The sequence below is a fragment of the Cervus elaphus genome, chromosome 24 (assembly GCF_910594005.1).
Source record: "Cervus elaphus chromosome 24, mCerEla1.1, whole genome shotgun sequence".
Classification (NCBI taxonomy): domain Eukaryota; kingdom Metazoa; phylum Chordata; class Mammalia; order Artiodactyla; family Cervidae; genus Cervus; species Cervus elaphus.
In genome coordinates, this window is record NC_057838.1 from 29,900,168 (window position 1) to 29,916,628 (window position 16,461).

General features: G+C 50.9%; 1 protein-coding gene across 7 annotated transcripts in view; it reads left to right on the forward strand.

Moving 5' to 3' along the window:
* The window catches only part of SRGAP3 (SLIT-ROBO Rho GTPase activating protein 3), a 245,807-nt gene extending 230,889 nt beyond the window's left edge, over positions 1-14,918 (forward strand). For 5 of the 7 annotated variants that reach the window (XM_043886248.1, XM_043886249.1, XM_043886250.1 and 2 more), the window contains 4 exons: positions 2,161-2,341; positions 3,532-3,681; positions 5,740-6,067; positions 9,959-14,918. In XM_043886248.1, the coding sequence (XP_043742183.1) occupies positions 2,161-2,341; positions 3,532-3,681; positions 5,740-6,067; positions 9,959-10,372 (1,073 nt within the window). In that variant the 3' untranslated portion in view covers positions 10,373-14,918. Of the gene's footprint in view, positions 1-2,160; positions 2,342-3,531; positions 3,686-5,739; positions 6,068-9,958 lie in introns of those variants that run through there. The other 2 variants (XM_043886254.1, XM_043886255.1) reach the window with 2 other exon arrangements.
* Positions 14,919-16,461: the final 1,543 nt, after the last annotated feature.

The following is a 16,461-nucleotide window of genomic DNA, read 5'->3' on the forward strand; positions in this document are numbered from 1 at the left end:
TTTTAATATATTGAAGTCTTTCTTCTTATCTAGATATATTGATATATAACAGTTTATTAATATAAGATTTATGGGATAATGATTTGAGATATATATATATATATATATATATATATATAGAAATGATCACCACAATAAGTCAGGTTAACATCCATCACCACACAGTTATATTTTGTTTCCTTGTGATGAGAACTTTTAAGATCTACTCTCTTAGTAGGTTTCAAATATAAAACATAGTATTATTAACTTTAGGCACCGTGCTGAATATTACATCCTATGACTTATTTATCCTGCTGAATATTACATCCTATGCCTTATTTATCCACTGGAGGCTTGTACCTTTTGATTTCCTTCACCCATTTCATCCACCTCTCACCTCTGGCGGCCACCTGTCTATTCTCTGTATCAGTGAGTTCTGTTTGTTTCTGATTTTAGATTCCACATGTAAGTGAGATCATACGGTGCTTGTCATCTTCTGTCTGACTTATTTCACTCAGCATAATGCCCTCAAGGTCCATTTATGTTGTTGCAAATGGCACGATTTCCATCTTTTTATGGCTGAATAATTTCCCATTGTTTCTATACACCAGTCTTCTTTGTCTGTTCTTCTGTCTATGGACCTTTAGGTTACTTTCATATCTTGGCTATTGTAAATAGTGCTGCAGGGAACATGGAGGTCTGCACTATATCTTCTCAAGTTAAATGTGTTCATTTCCTGTGGGTAAATGCCCAGAAGTGGAATTGCTGGATCACTTGGTAGTTCTGGTTTTAATTTTCTGAGGAACCTCCCTGGTGTTTTCTGTAGTAGCTGCACCCATATACATTTCCACCCGCAGTGCACAAGTTCCCTTTTCTCTGCATTCTCACCAACTCTTGTTTGTTGTCTTTCTCATAACAGCCATTCTAACAGGTATGAGCTGATATCTCACTGTGGTTTTGATTTGCATTTTCCTAGTGATTAATGGTGTTGAACATCTTTTCATATACCTGTTGCCTATCTGTATGTTTTCTTTCATGCTTTATCATTTAATCCTCTAAAGGCAACTGAGGTGTGCATCAGTTGTGTAACCTGCCTGAGGTTACACAAACAAGAGGTGGCAGAGCTGGGCGTAGGAATATTTCAAGGACAAGAACTATGTTCTCATTGGTTAACCCAGGCAGGGCCTGTCACTGAGCAGAGAAGAATACAGCTCTGATGGGGAGAGGTGTGTATGCAAAGAGATATGCTTGACCTGTAGCCCCAGTAAGAATTCTCCCTCCCCCCAAATTAAGTTCATGGATGCGCATGTTAGCTCAGGCTGCCATCATGGAATACCTTAGACTGAGTGGCTTAGACAACAGAAATGTGCTTCCTCACAGTTCAGGGGGGCTAGAAGTCCAAGATCAGGGTGCCATTAGGGTTAGGTTCTGCTGAAGCCTCTCTTCTTTGCTTGTAGACAGCTGCCTTCTCGCTGTGTCCTCCCATGGCCTTTCCACTGTGCCCATGCAGAGACAGAGAGAGAGCTCTCCGATGTCTCTTCCTCTTCTCAGAGGGACACCAGTTCTATCATATTAGGTCCCCACCCTTATGACCTCACTTAAGCTTAATTACTTTCCTAAACACCTCATCTCCAAATACCATTACACTGGGAGTTAGGACTGCAACATATCGATTTGGGGGAAGACAGAGTTCAGTCTATAACAATGAGCTCTGGAGAGAAGCTTCTGGGAAACTTTAAAAATTGTATACAACATTTTACATGGAAGAAAATCCACACACAACATCTGTTTGACCTCCTACAAGGTAAGAACCACCAACAGTGTGATATGTGAACAAAAAGGGAAAGGGTTCATGGGAAAATGGAAACAGAGCTGGTATTTAAAGGACAGAAGAAAAAGAAATTTCTTATATTATTTTTATAATGTTAAAAGGGAGCAGTGGAAAGTAAGGATGTAGTATTTCAACCCCACTTTCCATTTTGGGAAGTGAGATGGCCTGCCTGCGGTCACAGCACAGGGAGTGGATCTGAGCCTGCAGCCCAGTATCCTGAGCCCCAGCTCATGCTGTTCTCACCAGGCATGCTGTCTGCGCTGCCCCTCGGAGCCAGGGCCCTCTGACTGAGGCTCCTGGGCTGCCTTCTGCTGTCCTCATGGATGCTCTTGCCCTTGCTTTCCTTCCAGAAGTGGAGCAGATCGAGGCCATCGCCAAGTTTGACTACGTGGGGCGGTCCCCACGGGAGCTGTCCTTCAAGAAGGGAGCCTCACTGCTGCTGTACCACCGCGCCTCCGAGGACTGGTGGGAGGGTCGTCACAACGGCGTGGACGGGCTCATCCCACATCAGTACATCGTTGTACAGGACATGTGAGTGGGCGCTGGGGCCGTCGGTGAAGTGTCGTGATGGATTAGTGATGCCTGGAAGGGGCACAGGAACATCAGCGCTGGATTATATGCCAGCGATTTGCTCTCCCTGCTGGGACACGCGCGGTCTTCTGTGAGAATGGATTATGTCTCAGCTCCCTTTGAATGGTGCTCCATTTAACATATAAGCAAATTGCTCATCCTTCATGGTCCACAGGGACAGTGTTTGGTGCCATCCTGGCCCACCTGACAGCCTCCAGGGCATTTATCACCCGCTCTGGTTCTCAGCGTCCACTGGATCTTTCTGTATACCTCCGCCCTTCAGGGCCTCCACTGTAACCAGTGGCCATCCCACTGCCCTCTTAACTGCCCACTGTTCTCTACTTTGAGATAGCTCTCCCAGGAGAGGGGCAGAAACAATCACTCTCTCATTTCCAGCTAAGAGGGTACTATTTTAAAAAAATAAATAAAAATAACTTTAGGCCTTTAAAAAAAAAAGAAAAAAGCTCTGCATCCCAAACACCTATCCCCAGCATCAGGCCCAGAAAGTCGACACCTTCCATTCTTGGAAAAGCTTTGAGGGTTCCTGTATACACTCCCTCCGAGTTCCAGTCCAGCTCAGGTTGACCGATTTACCAGGCTGCAGGCTGGGCCTCAAGGGGCGGGGGCCAAGGGCATACATCTTGATGGCAGAGCAGACCATCTGGAGCCAGAGAGAAGTCCAGGTCAGGCAAACAACAGAAGAATCCTAGGCAGTCCTCTCACCTCAGGCCTCTGAGGACAAGGTCAGGAAGAAGGATAGAGGAGGGGAGAGGGCGTAGGGGGTGGTGGACAGAGCACCCCAACAAACTCCAGCCCCTTCCCATTTGTCCAAAGCCAAGGGTGGGGGAGGGATGGGAATGCCTTCCTCACATGAGACTCAGTGCCCAGAGCTTAGCTTGCAGGCTCACTCCCCCTTTTTTCCTCCACACCCTAACGTGTTCAGCTTGTCCCAGCCCAGAGCAGCTTGGAGAGACCAGTTTAGCCCACGGGAGGAGCAGGTAGGGGAGAGTGGTGCCCCCGAGCGCCTCCTGCTGGGGAAGCGGGAGCGGCGCAACCACGAGCTGTGGGTGTGGATCCGGCCCCTCAGGTCTCAATACATCCGGGTTGTTGGGAGCGAAGCCCTCCCAGCTCACACCTGTCCTTCTCCCCAGGGACGACGCCTTCTCTGACAGCCTGAGCCAAAAGGCCGACAGCGAGGCCAGCAGTGGGCCGCTGCTGGACGACAAGGCCTCCTCCAAAAACGACCTGCAGTCCCCCACGGAGCACATCTCGGATTACGGCTTTGGGGGGGTGATGGGCCGGTAGGAAACTCGGGTTCATTCTTTCCTGCTCCTGCAGTGCCCATTCGGGTCTGATTCGGGAGAAGGAAGGGCAAGGGAGGGACAGAGGGAGGCTGTCGTGGCCCCTTGTTCCCCAAAGGATGTGACGCTGGGCACGCCTGCTGGGCTGGCTGGAACTGGCCTCGAATGACAGGTAGAAAAGCGATCCAGCTTGGGACAGAGGTGGAGAAAGAGGAAAGACTTATACAGGCAACCAATCCTTTTTACTTAAAATACTAATAACATGGGGGAGGGAGAGTTACAAATTGGCAAGTACTTTTCCTCTCTCTCCAGTTCTTACACCTCCTCCCCACTTTGTGTTGAAAACCTAAGTTGTTATGTTTTAAAATGTGAAGTTCTTTTACTCGCTGAAGCGCACCTTGTTAAGTAGAAGTCTCACGCACAATGCGTGGGGGGAAATTGACACTCGGCTCCACCCACATATTTGGTGGGAGTGTGTTTGCCAATTTCTTCACTCCCGTGTGGGCAGGGCTGTCACATGACCTTTCTGCCAGGTAAGGAGCTAGGCTCCTCACTCTGTATACAGGTAGAGCACAAAACACTTGGTGGTTTAAAACAAAACAAAACAAAACAAAAACAATAAGGAAAAGAGAAGAAAAGAAGAGTTGGCAGTTTCTCATTGCTTTCTTAATCAGATCCTCAAAATGTCATATTCTCTGTTTTTGGTGGAGAGGTCATGGGATCAACCCACACGCTGGGTGCTTGCAGACAGAGCCAGAGAAATTAGCTGCAATAGGAACCTAGGTTTATGAATTTACTTCAGCAGAAGTCCCAGTACCTCTCTCCAGCGAACTCTGTTCAGTTCAGGGTGTCGATAATCAGCAGATAGAATCAGGGGAAGTGTTTGGTTGGGGTAGGTGGATGACAGAGTTGAAGTCCCTTGACATCTAGGGGGGCCGTACCTTCTGCCTCAATTTCCCTCTCCTGTCCTCCCTTGTCTGCCTTCCTCTCCTCCTTTCTTTCCCAGTACTCTTCCACTCCAGCACCAATGCTTTGGTCCTCTTGGGGTGACCACAGGCAATGCTTAGCTTGGCTGGTGGCACAGGGTGTAAAGCACTGCTGACTGCATTGAGCTTGGTCCCCGTCACAATCCGTCCCCACACCCGGTCCCTCCTCCCCACTGCCGCACCCCTCCCAGCCTTCCTCTCCTCACCAGTGCCTTCAGGTCTTTGCTGACCTCCCTAGGCTGCAGCAGAATCCTCCGTGGGTAGAACCGCTTCAGAGTGGTCTCCCACCCACTGAACCTCCCTTGAAGGTGGGTGAGGAATATTAGACCCATTTAACGGATGAATAAAGTGGGTCTGAAAGAAGTTGCTGGAAAGTCAGTGACAGAGACAGGACAAGAATCTGCCTTCCAGATAGATACTTTAGGCCCCTTTTCTCTCTGCCACAGCCTCCTTGAAGGGTGAAAGGTATCCAGATGTATAAAAGGCATTCCAGTGATACAGGTTTTTCTCTTAATGATTGGAAATGTTCAAGGTCTGGAAAAGCCTTATAGAAAACAGCCCTTTGGGGAGATTGGGGGAGGGTGACAACACTGGGCTGTGTTGAGTTCCCAGGGGGCCCTACTGTGCTTGCAGGGAGCTGGTAACTTGTGGTACAGTCAAGCCTCAATGCCTCAAACCAATCAGAAGCCCTTTGGAATCATGGAGACATCTAAACCGCTTAAAAACATGTCACGAACCCAACTAACCATGAGCAAAGTGTTCCCAGGTTGCAATCCTCCTGGCCCTGACTTAACACATAGATGAGATTCGCTGTGTAATTAGCACCACCGACTGCAGCTTAGAAGCAGAAGGCCCGATCCTTCGTGTGTGCGGGTTAAACCTGCTGGCCTGAGTTCTGTGCTTGGACAGTCCTTCACGGCAGAATCGCCGAGTCTGGCTGAATGAGGCTTTACTATACCCACTCCCTAGACTAGTGTGTAGCATGTCTGGACTCTGGGGGATTGGCTGACCCATGTGACACCGGCCGGGGTTGACCTCTGCCCCATGCCCCTGCCCCCTGGCTCCTTTGCAGAGTGCGGTTACGATCTGACGGAGCAGCCATCCCCAGGCGCCGAAGCGGGGGCGACACACACAGCCCGCCCCGGGGCCTGGGCCCCAGCATAGACACACCGCCCCGGGCCGCCGCCTGCCCCAGCAGCCCCCACAAAATCCCCCTCACCCGGGGAAGGATCGAGAGCCCCGAGAAGCGGAGGATGGCGACGTTCGGGAGCGCCGGCAGCATCAACTACCCCGACAAGAAGGCGCTCTCCGAAGGGCACAGCGTGCGGTCGACGTGCGGTTCCACCAGGCACAGCAGCCTGGGGGACCACAAGTCCCTGGAGGCCGAGGCCCTGGCCGAAGTAAGGGCCGGCAGGAGGCAGGCGCGCCCGCTGACACCCCCAGAGGGGCAGGGGTGGGCCCCTGCAGACCGGGGAGTCACTTCGCCCTTCACGCCAGGTCAGGCTAAGCCAGGACACAGGATAGATAGTGAGCTGGCTTCCCGAGCCCCTGCTGGCCTCCCCCTGGGAGGGGAAGCTGGATGGGTGTAGCTCCTGGCTAGAGCTCCTGTAAAGGCTCAAGGCCCCAGTGTCCAGGCTGGAGGTGGGATTCCCAGATGGGGGATGTGGTTGTCACAGGTGTCTCCGTAAGATGGCAAGACTGTGCTATTCATGTTTTCATTTGTTCATCTTTTCATTCATTCCCTGATTCATTCATTCGTTTATTTATTGATGAGTACTGATGGAGCATCTGTTGTGCTCACTCACTGGCTGGCACTGAGAACATAATAATGGCATAAAGTGGACCCAGGTCATGCCCACATGGAGCTTAGGGTTTAGAGAAGAGAGGGATGGCAACCACCAACACACACAGCTGTGAAAATGGCAGCTGGGTCAGGAGTCTTGAAGGAGTGGAACTCTGTGTTCTGAGAGCCTAAAATGTGCGGATTGCTCGTAAACAGTGAGAGATGTCTCTGGAGAGGACAGTACCAAGATCCAAAGGGTAGGCAGGACGAAATAGCTGAAGCTAGAAGCAGAAAATGTTCCATGCTCTTCCAAAGTGCTTTGAGTTTTCTGTTTTGTTAGGTAACTTCTTAAAAATTTGGATGAGAAACCTGTGTGATTTTTACACTTGCCAAAGAAAGCATACAAATTCATTTAAAAATTGTTACCAGTTTGTTTGAATTGTTTAATAATTTGCACAACAACTTTCATGTGTTTTTGACAGTTTTATCATAGTTCAAGTTTCCACTTTTCTCCCTGGAATTTGGCTGGTAGCCTATTATGTATCCCCTTCTCAATGTTTTCTCCCTGTTAAGAAAAGAGGGACAATCAGAATCTTTGGGGCGGTGAGGATTCTATTGTGAAGAGGGGGGTTGGGGACCTTGAAACACCCATCCAAGGTGGGAAGGTCTCATTTAGGACAAAGTGAAAAGTGATCATTCCCTGCCCCCCTGTCCCGCCACTGTCCATGCTTCCTGGCGCCTCTCTGCAGCTCCACTTTGAGATCATGGCATCACGTCTCAGACTAACACCAGGCTTGTGCCTAAACACCTCAGCTGATCTTTTTCTGAGCTTGCTGTCTTTCTGGCCCACACTCTGCAAGGGTGGAGTGGTGGGGATGGTAGGGATGGTGGTAGAGGGGTGATAATTATATTTTACTTGTTAGTTTTGCCTTTTGGCTCTGCTGGAGTAGAGCAGACTGTGTAGTGATAGTGGGGGACTTAATTTAAGCAGCCTGGGGTGTGGAAGGTGGCCATTTATCTCTGCAGGGGTGGGAGGTAGCAAAAGTGGGGACCAGACTGCCTTCTCTCCTGTCGTGCAGGACCACCCCACCCCCAATAATCCTTGTGGATAAAGGCACAAGCAGTGTCTTCTTAAAGTAGACAGTGTTATGGGCAAAGGATGAAGTATCTTGGCGAAGCATATACGCTAATATTGTGTTTCGTGTTAAGTGCTTCCGTTGTGTCCTGCTCTTTGAGACCCTGTGGACTGTAGCCCACCAGGCTCCCCTGTTCATGGGATTCTCCAGGCAAGAATACTGGAGTGGGTTGCCATTTCCTCCTCCAGGGGATCTTCCCGACCCAGGGATTGAACCTGTATCACTTTACATCTCCTGCATTGGAAGGCGGGTTCTTTACCGCTAGTGGCACCTGGGAAGCCCACAGGCTAATATTGGCTGTTAGCTAATCACCAGTGTCTCTTCACAAAGCAAAATGATGGGCTGGGACAGATTGGAGCCTGGTATGGGGGCCCAGCAGGCAGCAGCCACCTGAGGACAGGGGAGGAAAGAAGGGAAAGAGAGGCCTGGGTGGGGAAGGGGCTGGCCGGGACACCTCAGGCACCAGCCCTATCAGTCTAACCGCACTTTCCATTTTTTTTTTCCAGAGTTGCCCCAGGGCGGAAAAGCCAGTTAGTGTGTCTCAATAGTGATGTGGAGCCTGAAGTGGGGCCAGCATCTTCCATTACCGGCTCTAAGCACTGTCCCCCATTGTCCCCTTGGTAGCCCAGCTCAGCCTGAGTGGAGGCATCCCTGGGAAACCCCACGGGAGCCGAGGACTCTGGCTGGGGGAGAGCAGAGGTCACTGTCAGGCAGTTCACACACATCACCGCGTCTGCTGTCTCCTTCGTCTTCACTGCCAGTGGGGGGCTTTCAGCTCAGGGACCAGGTGTGTGCAGGGTGACTGAGCCTTGCCCGAGGTTGCCCAGCGGCAGTGGTAAAGCAGTCTTTCTCCTCCCAAACCCGGGCTCTGTGTCCTGACCCAGAGCTCCTGGGTTACATGCTGCAGTCCAGCTCCAGTGCCCCCTCCTGGGATGCTGAGCCCCAGGCCAGCCCTCTGAGCTGCTGGAATCTCTTTGAGTGTCATTCAAAATGCTCTCATACTGATGAGCTCTTAAATGTCTCAGTATCCCCAGGAACTGCATAGGCAGAGGAGGATTTTTGTTGCCTTTCAAATTTTTCATTTTTTTTTTTTTCTAAAAAAGCATTATAATAGAAGAAAGTAACAGTCCCATCACCCTGGGGTGAGCATTGTGAATGTTCTAATATATAACCTCTGAACACTTTTCCTATGGACGAAGGAGAGATATGAATAGATTTGTTAATATTAATGCTTAGGTGCATGAACTCTGGAGTCAGACTACTATGCCGCTGAGTAGTTGTGTGACCTTGGACAAGTTAACCAGTCTGAGCTTCCAATTCCTTATGTGTGAAGTGAGCATAATGGTAGTTCCTGGTAGATAAGTATGAGGATTGAATGAATCATTGGGGAGGAGGCTCACACTGGTGTTCTGTATTACCTCTGCATTATTTGGGAAGTACTATGACCAGGTGCCATGGCATGCTTTTCAAAGGGACCATATCATTTGGAGCTTCCCTAGTAGCTCAGATGGTAAAGAATCCGCCTGCAGTACTGGAGATCTGGTTCAATCCCTGGGTCAGGAAGATGCCCTGGAGAAGGGAATGGTTACCTGCTCCAGTATTCTTGCCTAGAGAATCCCATGGACAGAGGAGCCTGCTGCTGCTGCTGCTAAGTCGCTTCAGTCGTGTCCGACTCTGTGCGACCCCATAGACGGCAGCCCACCAGGCTCCCCTGTCCCTGGGATTCTCCAGGCAAGAACACTGGAGTGGGTTGCCATTTCCTTCTCCAATGCAGGAAAGTGAAAAGTGAAAGTGAAGTCGCCCAGTTGTATCCGACTCTTAGCGACTCCATGGACTGTAGCCTACCAGGCTCCTCCATCCATGGGATTTTCCAGGCAAGAGTACCGGAGTGGGGTGCCATTGCCTTCTCCGACAGAGGAGCCTAGTGGGCTACAAAGAGTCAGACACAACTGAGTGACTTAACACTTTCAACTTTCAACACTAGGTACCAGGTGCCATGCCATGCTCTTCAAAGGGGCCATATCATTTCACACTCATCAACTCCCTGAGGTCAGTATTATACTTAACCTACAAAATGAGAATTCTGAGACAGAGAGGTAAGGTAACTTGCCCAGGGTCACACAACAAGGAAGCCGCAGAGCCAGGATTTGAACACAAGTCTGTCTGTCTGTGGAGCCTGCCTCTGCAAGATCTGCAATGCTCATATTGATTTTCCTTTATGGTTATGAGGCACCCTGGGATTGATTCTCCTGCCCAGCCAGTGAGACGTGTGGGGAAGCCTCCCTAAGGAACCCACAAGTTGATCAGCGCCCTGGAAGGGTTAGTCCCCAGGCCTCCAGCTCTGCGCCAACCAGAGCTCTCTTTGTCCCCAGGACATTGAGAAGACCATGAGTACGGCTCTGCACGAGCTTCGGGAGCTGGAGAGGCAGAACACGGTCAAGCAGGCGCCAGACGTGGTGCTGGACACCCTGGAGCCCCTGAAGAACCCGCCAGGCCCCATCAGCTCGGAACCGGCCAGCCCCCTGCACACCATCGTCATCCGCGACCCCGACGCCGCCATGCGCCGCAGCAGCAGCAGCTCCACCGAGATGATGACCACCTTCAAGCCAGCCCTGTCCGCCCGCTTGGCCGGCGCCCAGCTGCGCCCGCCCCCCATGCGGCCGGTGCGGCCCGTGGTCCAGCATCGGTCCAGCAGCAGCAGCAGCTCGGGAGTGGGCAGCCCGGCCGTGACGCCCACCGAGAAGATCTTCCCCAACAGCTCTGCCGACAAGTCGGGCACCATGTGACCTGCGGGGTGGCGGGCAGCGCCCTGGCCCGCTGCTGCCCGCCGTGGCCGAGGGCGGCCTCGGTGACTTCCGCGTCCTCCCAGGGCTCCTGGCTTTGTCGGGCAGGGACCAGAAGGTCAGCCTGGGAGCGGGTCTGTGCGGAGCTGAGTCCCAGGGCCGAGCCGCAGCGCGCCTTCAGTCACGTGGACCCCCGTTTCCCTCCCGCGCACACACAGACACCCCAGCGGTGAGGAGCGGTACCCCGGCTGGAGAGATTCCCGACATCACGGCCCGTGTTAAATGGCTTCGCCCGCATATCGTCACTGGAAAATTATTCTCTCGACATTCTCTCTACATGCATATATACGTGTATATGTATGCGTGCGCGTATGTACACGTATGTATGAATGTATGTGTCTGTAGGTGTGTGTATATATATATATATTTATGCATCTATATACATATACTAGATCTGGACACACATACAATATGTATATAGGATCTCCTTTTTCTTTTTATGAAACTTAGATTTACCTCAGACCCATGCCACCAAACATCTCCCGCTGAGTTATTTGGTGGGATTTGCAGGGACTTTTCTGGGAGAATTTAAAGGCCCACAGTAACTGCGAATGAAGCAATATACCACTAACCTGCAGAAAAACAAAACCAGTCTCCCACTGTCTCCAGAAGTCGTGGCCTTCCAGAACAGTCTGCCCCTAAAGGAAGCGAGGGGCAGGCGTCACCCTGGGCAGGCTGCTCCCACAGGTGGGGACCACTTCACAGAGCCCCCTCCCCATCCTCCCCAGAGACCCTGCCTTTCCACCCGGAGGTCAAGACCAATTGCACCCCCAAAAGCATGGAGGACGTTGGCGAGAAGAGCCCTGACCTCAGCGGCCTGTGTTCGTTGGCGAGAGCCTGAGCCCCATCGTAGCACAGTGTTATGTGTGGTTGGGAAAAAGGAAAAAAACAAAAAACCAAACAGTGGTGTGGAACGCTTCAAAACCTAGAAACGCTGTAGGAACAATTCTGTGGTAACTATAGAGGTTTAACTTATACCATTTCCAAAATATTTAATTTTTTCTTTTCCTCTTTCTACTACTTATACTGTATCAGATTCTGGAACTAAACAGGCAAGGAGAGTTTGAGTCCCATCGTTTTTTAATTTGAAATCAGGCCGTGCCGCACTCTGGCTGGTGGCCTCTTGCATGAAGCACACAGTAGGTACGCAGCTCAGACCAGGCCTGGGGAGGGAGTCCTTGTCACCTGCCGTCCAGGAGAATGCTTCGGTGGAGTTTATGCAGTGAAATAGCTGCCCCTCCCCCTTCCTTTCCCTTTCACCCACCTTCTCCAACGCATTTAACACAATTGAAAATATGGGGAAAGAATTGGGTGGGGGGGGGGGCATGTCACCTCACTGAGCCTCAGTTTCCTGCTCCATAAAATGTGAGCAAGCAAACTGTGCAACCTAGGAAGCACTGTACCGACACAATTGCTCTTTTCATGGTTGTCAGTAAGGTGAAAACCATCTAGCACCTTCCTTTTGAAACCTCCTAATGGCATTTGAGAAGCGGGCAGTGGAATTTTCCTACCAGCTTCGTAAGAGTCATGAGGCACAGTCCTGCAGATAAGTCACCTCTTGACATTCCATCATTGCCGTGTCAGCCCACTGGATTAAGTTTTGCCCTCTCCTCTGTTCCCCAGAGAGGGAGTCATATGAAGCCACATTTACCTGGGTGTGTAGGGATGGTGAGCCACACTGCCTTGCCTGAAGGACTGGCCTCGAGAGTACACCGTGAGGGAAGAACAAGAAGGGCTCAAAAAGAGAATGCCAGGGAGAGGCTAGTGACAAACTCAACTTTCTTTGTTTTGCCTAGAATTGGAAATGAAAGAGCCTCAGAGCAAGCTAGGAGCTCTCTGCCACTTAGCATATAAAGTACCCCCCCCCCCCCACCATATTACAGCTTAGGGAAGGAAATAAGGCCTTAGGATGGCTGTGACTTATCCAAGATGTAACAGATGGCTGAGGGTGCGGCTGGGTCTGGCTCCTAAAGCCATTTATTTGCAAGGATTCTGTGATGTCCAGCCAGGACAGAGACTTCTCATTTCTACCCAGAGAGACTCCCAGACCTTAAACACAGTGGCCTCCTGTGCAAAGTATCACATTCTCTGCCATGACTACCAGATGAAACATTAAAAATGTAAGTTGACAGATCTGTTGCCTGATGTACGTAACACCAGTCCGGTCATGTGGATTTTCCTCTGAATTGACTAACTTCATCTTTCCTTACTGATTATAGGCCTGCCTTTCACCAAATGACCTACCTGAAGGACAGGGCCTTTCTGTTTTCTTTAAGCACCTGTTTTTCCATTGGGAAATGGCTGATGAGCTCACATTTAGGCAAACTCACACCCCACTCATCCAGCTCCAAATCTGAGCCTTGACGCAGAACCAAATGGAAAAATGTTGCGCCCCCCCCCCCCCAATCTGGCGCTCTGCATGTCTCAGGCCCCCTCCACACGCACCCAGGCCCGCCCACCGTCATGAGCATTGGCATTCTCTTCTGACGCCTGCCTGTGTTAGTCCACTATATATTGCTGTATTTGCTTAAATGCTGGAAAGTAACTGTTAAAATGTGAAACTGTAATTTTTAAAAAGGCTACAATGAAATTATAGCCAATGCCACTCACCAAATCTTTGCACCTAGTAGATAGATCAATGTAAAAAAACAAATACCAGAAACCTACCTGTACAGTGAGTGTGGGGGAAATGTAGTAACCTAGTTAGTAGTCCTCAGTATAACCAGTTGTACAAGGGGAAGTGGTGTGTCTACCTACTTGTCCATCACCATTACTGGAAGCTGTACTGATCAGTTCATTGATAACGGGCAATTTTTTTTTTTTTTTTGCTCTTCACAGAATGATTTCTTAACCTTCAACTTACCCTGAGGTCAAGCCTTTTGTCTTTCTGTGTTACCGGTGTTCAGTCTCTTTTAGGAATGAACCAGCAAGATGTTCATTTAAAACTGACCAAAGAACAAATTCATTCCTGGTCTAGTTTCCTGGGCCTGGGGCCCAGCCTCCGGCCGCTAAGGACCTTTCTTGGATAAAATTGAGAACGAGCCGTGCTTCCTACCCCACGCCCCCTCTCTCCCTTTAGTCCCCTTTCCTCTTAAAGAGCTGCTCTGAACTGTGGGATTCTGTGAAAAATTCTTGCCTTTCCTTGTTTTCAGTGCTAACGATTTCTCACCTTGAAGCGCCTTTTGAACCCCGGACAGAGCGCACAACTGGAGGGACTTGTCAGCTTGTGAATTAGACTTGTGTGTGGGGGGGGTCTTTTCTCTGAGGTCACTGGGCCCTCAGGGGCAGGAGAGAAATGGATTCCCACCAGGTTCCTATCCCATGAAGAAATCCGAGTGGGAAGAGACGCAGGGAAGTGGAGCCATCCCTCGGCTGCCGGCCGGAACCAGCAGCTCGGTGATCTGCCTTATAAACACTCCCCAGCTGGTTGGTGGTACCCACGTGGGGCCAGGGCGGGGAAGGGCCTGGCGCGGGGCTTGCTTCCCTTTTGGAGGCCCTCAGAGTGCCTTGTCGGGGGGGTTATTTCTTTCTCATTCAGCAGGCATGGATGCAGAGGACTTCCTGGGTCCTGGTCATTACCTGGCGCTCAGAGCGTGGACGTGGCTGTTGGACGACCACGAGGACTAACGTAATGGTTCTTCCTCTTAGCCTCTCTGTCCCTGACTCTTCGCACTAGAGCAAATGCCTCATCCTCCCGAGAAACCCAGAAAGAAGACACGGCTGGCTCGCGACTGTCGGGGAGGGAAGGCTGCTGGGTTCAGGGAGGAGGGCTCGGGAGGAAAAGCTAGGAAGGGGTGAGCCGAGGTGTTGCTGAGATGATTTTCTGCTGTGCAGAGCTACTGCTGATGTCTCATGTCAACTTCCCTGGTTCTCTGGGGTCCCCGCTCCTCTGAGCAGCTGCGTAGAGAATTCCCCACATATCCAAAGCTGCTGGGGGAGCTGGGGGAGGGGAGGGACTTTGCTGCCAGGTCGGGGTCCTCCTCGCCTCTCTCGGAAGTTGATCTGCCAGCGTCCTGCCATCTCATCCTTTGGGACTGCTCCTTGCTGATACCTCCTTTCCGTGTGAACTGTCCGAGGCAAACGACGACCTTGAACCAGAACGGCCAGGGTGCACTTTACTTTCCTTGGAAGGAAGTAGCTTCTGGCCAGGGTTTCTGCTCAGGCTCTAGTCCCCGGCAGTGTGACTGTTTACACGGTTTGGCAATAGGTTCGGTTCTGATTGCTTCAGAGTGGCTGGTCTATTTAGTTTCCTTTGGTTTCCTTCCTCCCCAAATTGTCAGGAAAATCAAACTGAAACCACCCTAGGAAATTGCTGGTTGCCTGTCCCCATGTGGTGATAAGTGTTGCCCTCTCCCGGACATCGTTTCTCTCCCTTACAACCCAGCGCCCGTGCCGTAGAGTGTCTGACTGGATCCTCTGTTGCGTATTCTCATGGTGCCTGCTGGTTTGACGTGGAGCTACCCTGTGAAATAAAACAGCTTAACTTTTCCCAAATGTGCTCCAGTGGCTTTTTGGAAGGGTGAGGTGGCCCGTCGGGGATGGGGAGGGGGCAGGTGTTCCTACTTTTTAGTTCATGGTCCATGTGCTTCCAACCAGGAAGCATCCCTGAAGCGTCCCTTAGCTCAGACCCAAGAGGGTGAAGGCCAAGGTCCAAGGAAGGCTGCGTCTGCTGCGGAGCTAACTGGAAGAGGTAAGTGAGGGGTGCCTGCTGGGAACTGTCAGAGCAGAGGCCAGCAGGAGGGGGAGCTGTCATCTGCGGAGAGGCCTTCCAGAGTTTATGACAAATCACCAGAGGCCACGGGATACTGCTTCCAGTGTGACAGCATATTAGCATTTTGGCATCTGTTGTCTACACACATGTGATACAGCCCCCTGGCCTTTTTTATGTGTGAAGTGTCCGCTGATCACTTACATCTGCTCCGCGCGTGTGTGCCAAGTTGCTTCAGTCGTGTCTGACTCTTGGTAACCCTGTGGACTGTCAACCCCCAGGCTCCTCTGTCCATGGGTTTCTCTAGGCAAGAATACCAGAGTTGGTTGCCATGCCCTCCTCCAGGGGATCTTCCCGACCCAGGGATCGAAACTGTGTCTCTTAGTCTTCTGTATTGGCAGACTGTTTTTTTTTTTTTTTTTTTTTTTAACACTAGGGTCACCTGGGAAGCTATTTCTGCCCCAGGCACTAGATTAAGCCCTTTATGTACATTTTCTCATCAAATTCTCAAAACCACTCTTGAAGGTAAGCAACTGGCTTCCCTGGTGGCTCAGCAGTAAAGAATCTGCCTGCAATGCAGGAGACGCAGGAGACAAGGGCTCGATCCTTGGTTCAGAAAGATACCCTGGAGAAGGAAACAGCAACCCACTCTAGTATTCTTGCTTGGGAAATCCTATGGACAGACGAGCCTGGCGGGCTACAGACCATGGGGTCGCAAAGAGTCGGACACAATTTAGCGACTAAACAACAACAAACCCTTCTTAAACCCCATTCTGCAGAAGAGAAAAGGGAGGCTCTGAGAGACTAAACAACTTGTCCAAGGTCAGGCTAGGAAGTGAAAGAGCCTCATCTAAGCCCAGTCCATTTAACCCTGCAGCCTTATACGTTCATTGTCCTGCCTGCCCTGAAGCAAGTTCATCACAGCAGGGTTAGCAGCAGACTCCCAGGATTAAGAAGGCTCTCTGTGGGCAGAAGTCCAGGAAGACTCCAGGGCCTTGCCTTTCCCGTGAGCCCTCTGATTGATCTTGACTTTGAAGAGAACAAGATCTTCTGCCAGCCTCAGGGAGTCCATCAGTAACCCCAGAGCTACTCAACACTCCCTGGTGGCCTCTAGCTAATTCCAGGCTCTGACAGGGTGAAACCTGCTGAGGGGCTGGGTTTGGGGTGCATTCTGTAATCTGTTTACTGGCTCAAAGCAGCCATGCTCACTTAAGAACCCCAAAGCAGAAGCCTCTCGTTCATTCAACAAGGATGTGGGAAGCACCTTTGTGTAAGCCTTGCCCCAAGCTGGCTGCTGGGGAAATAGATGAATGAGACCCAGTTC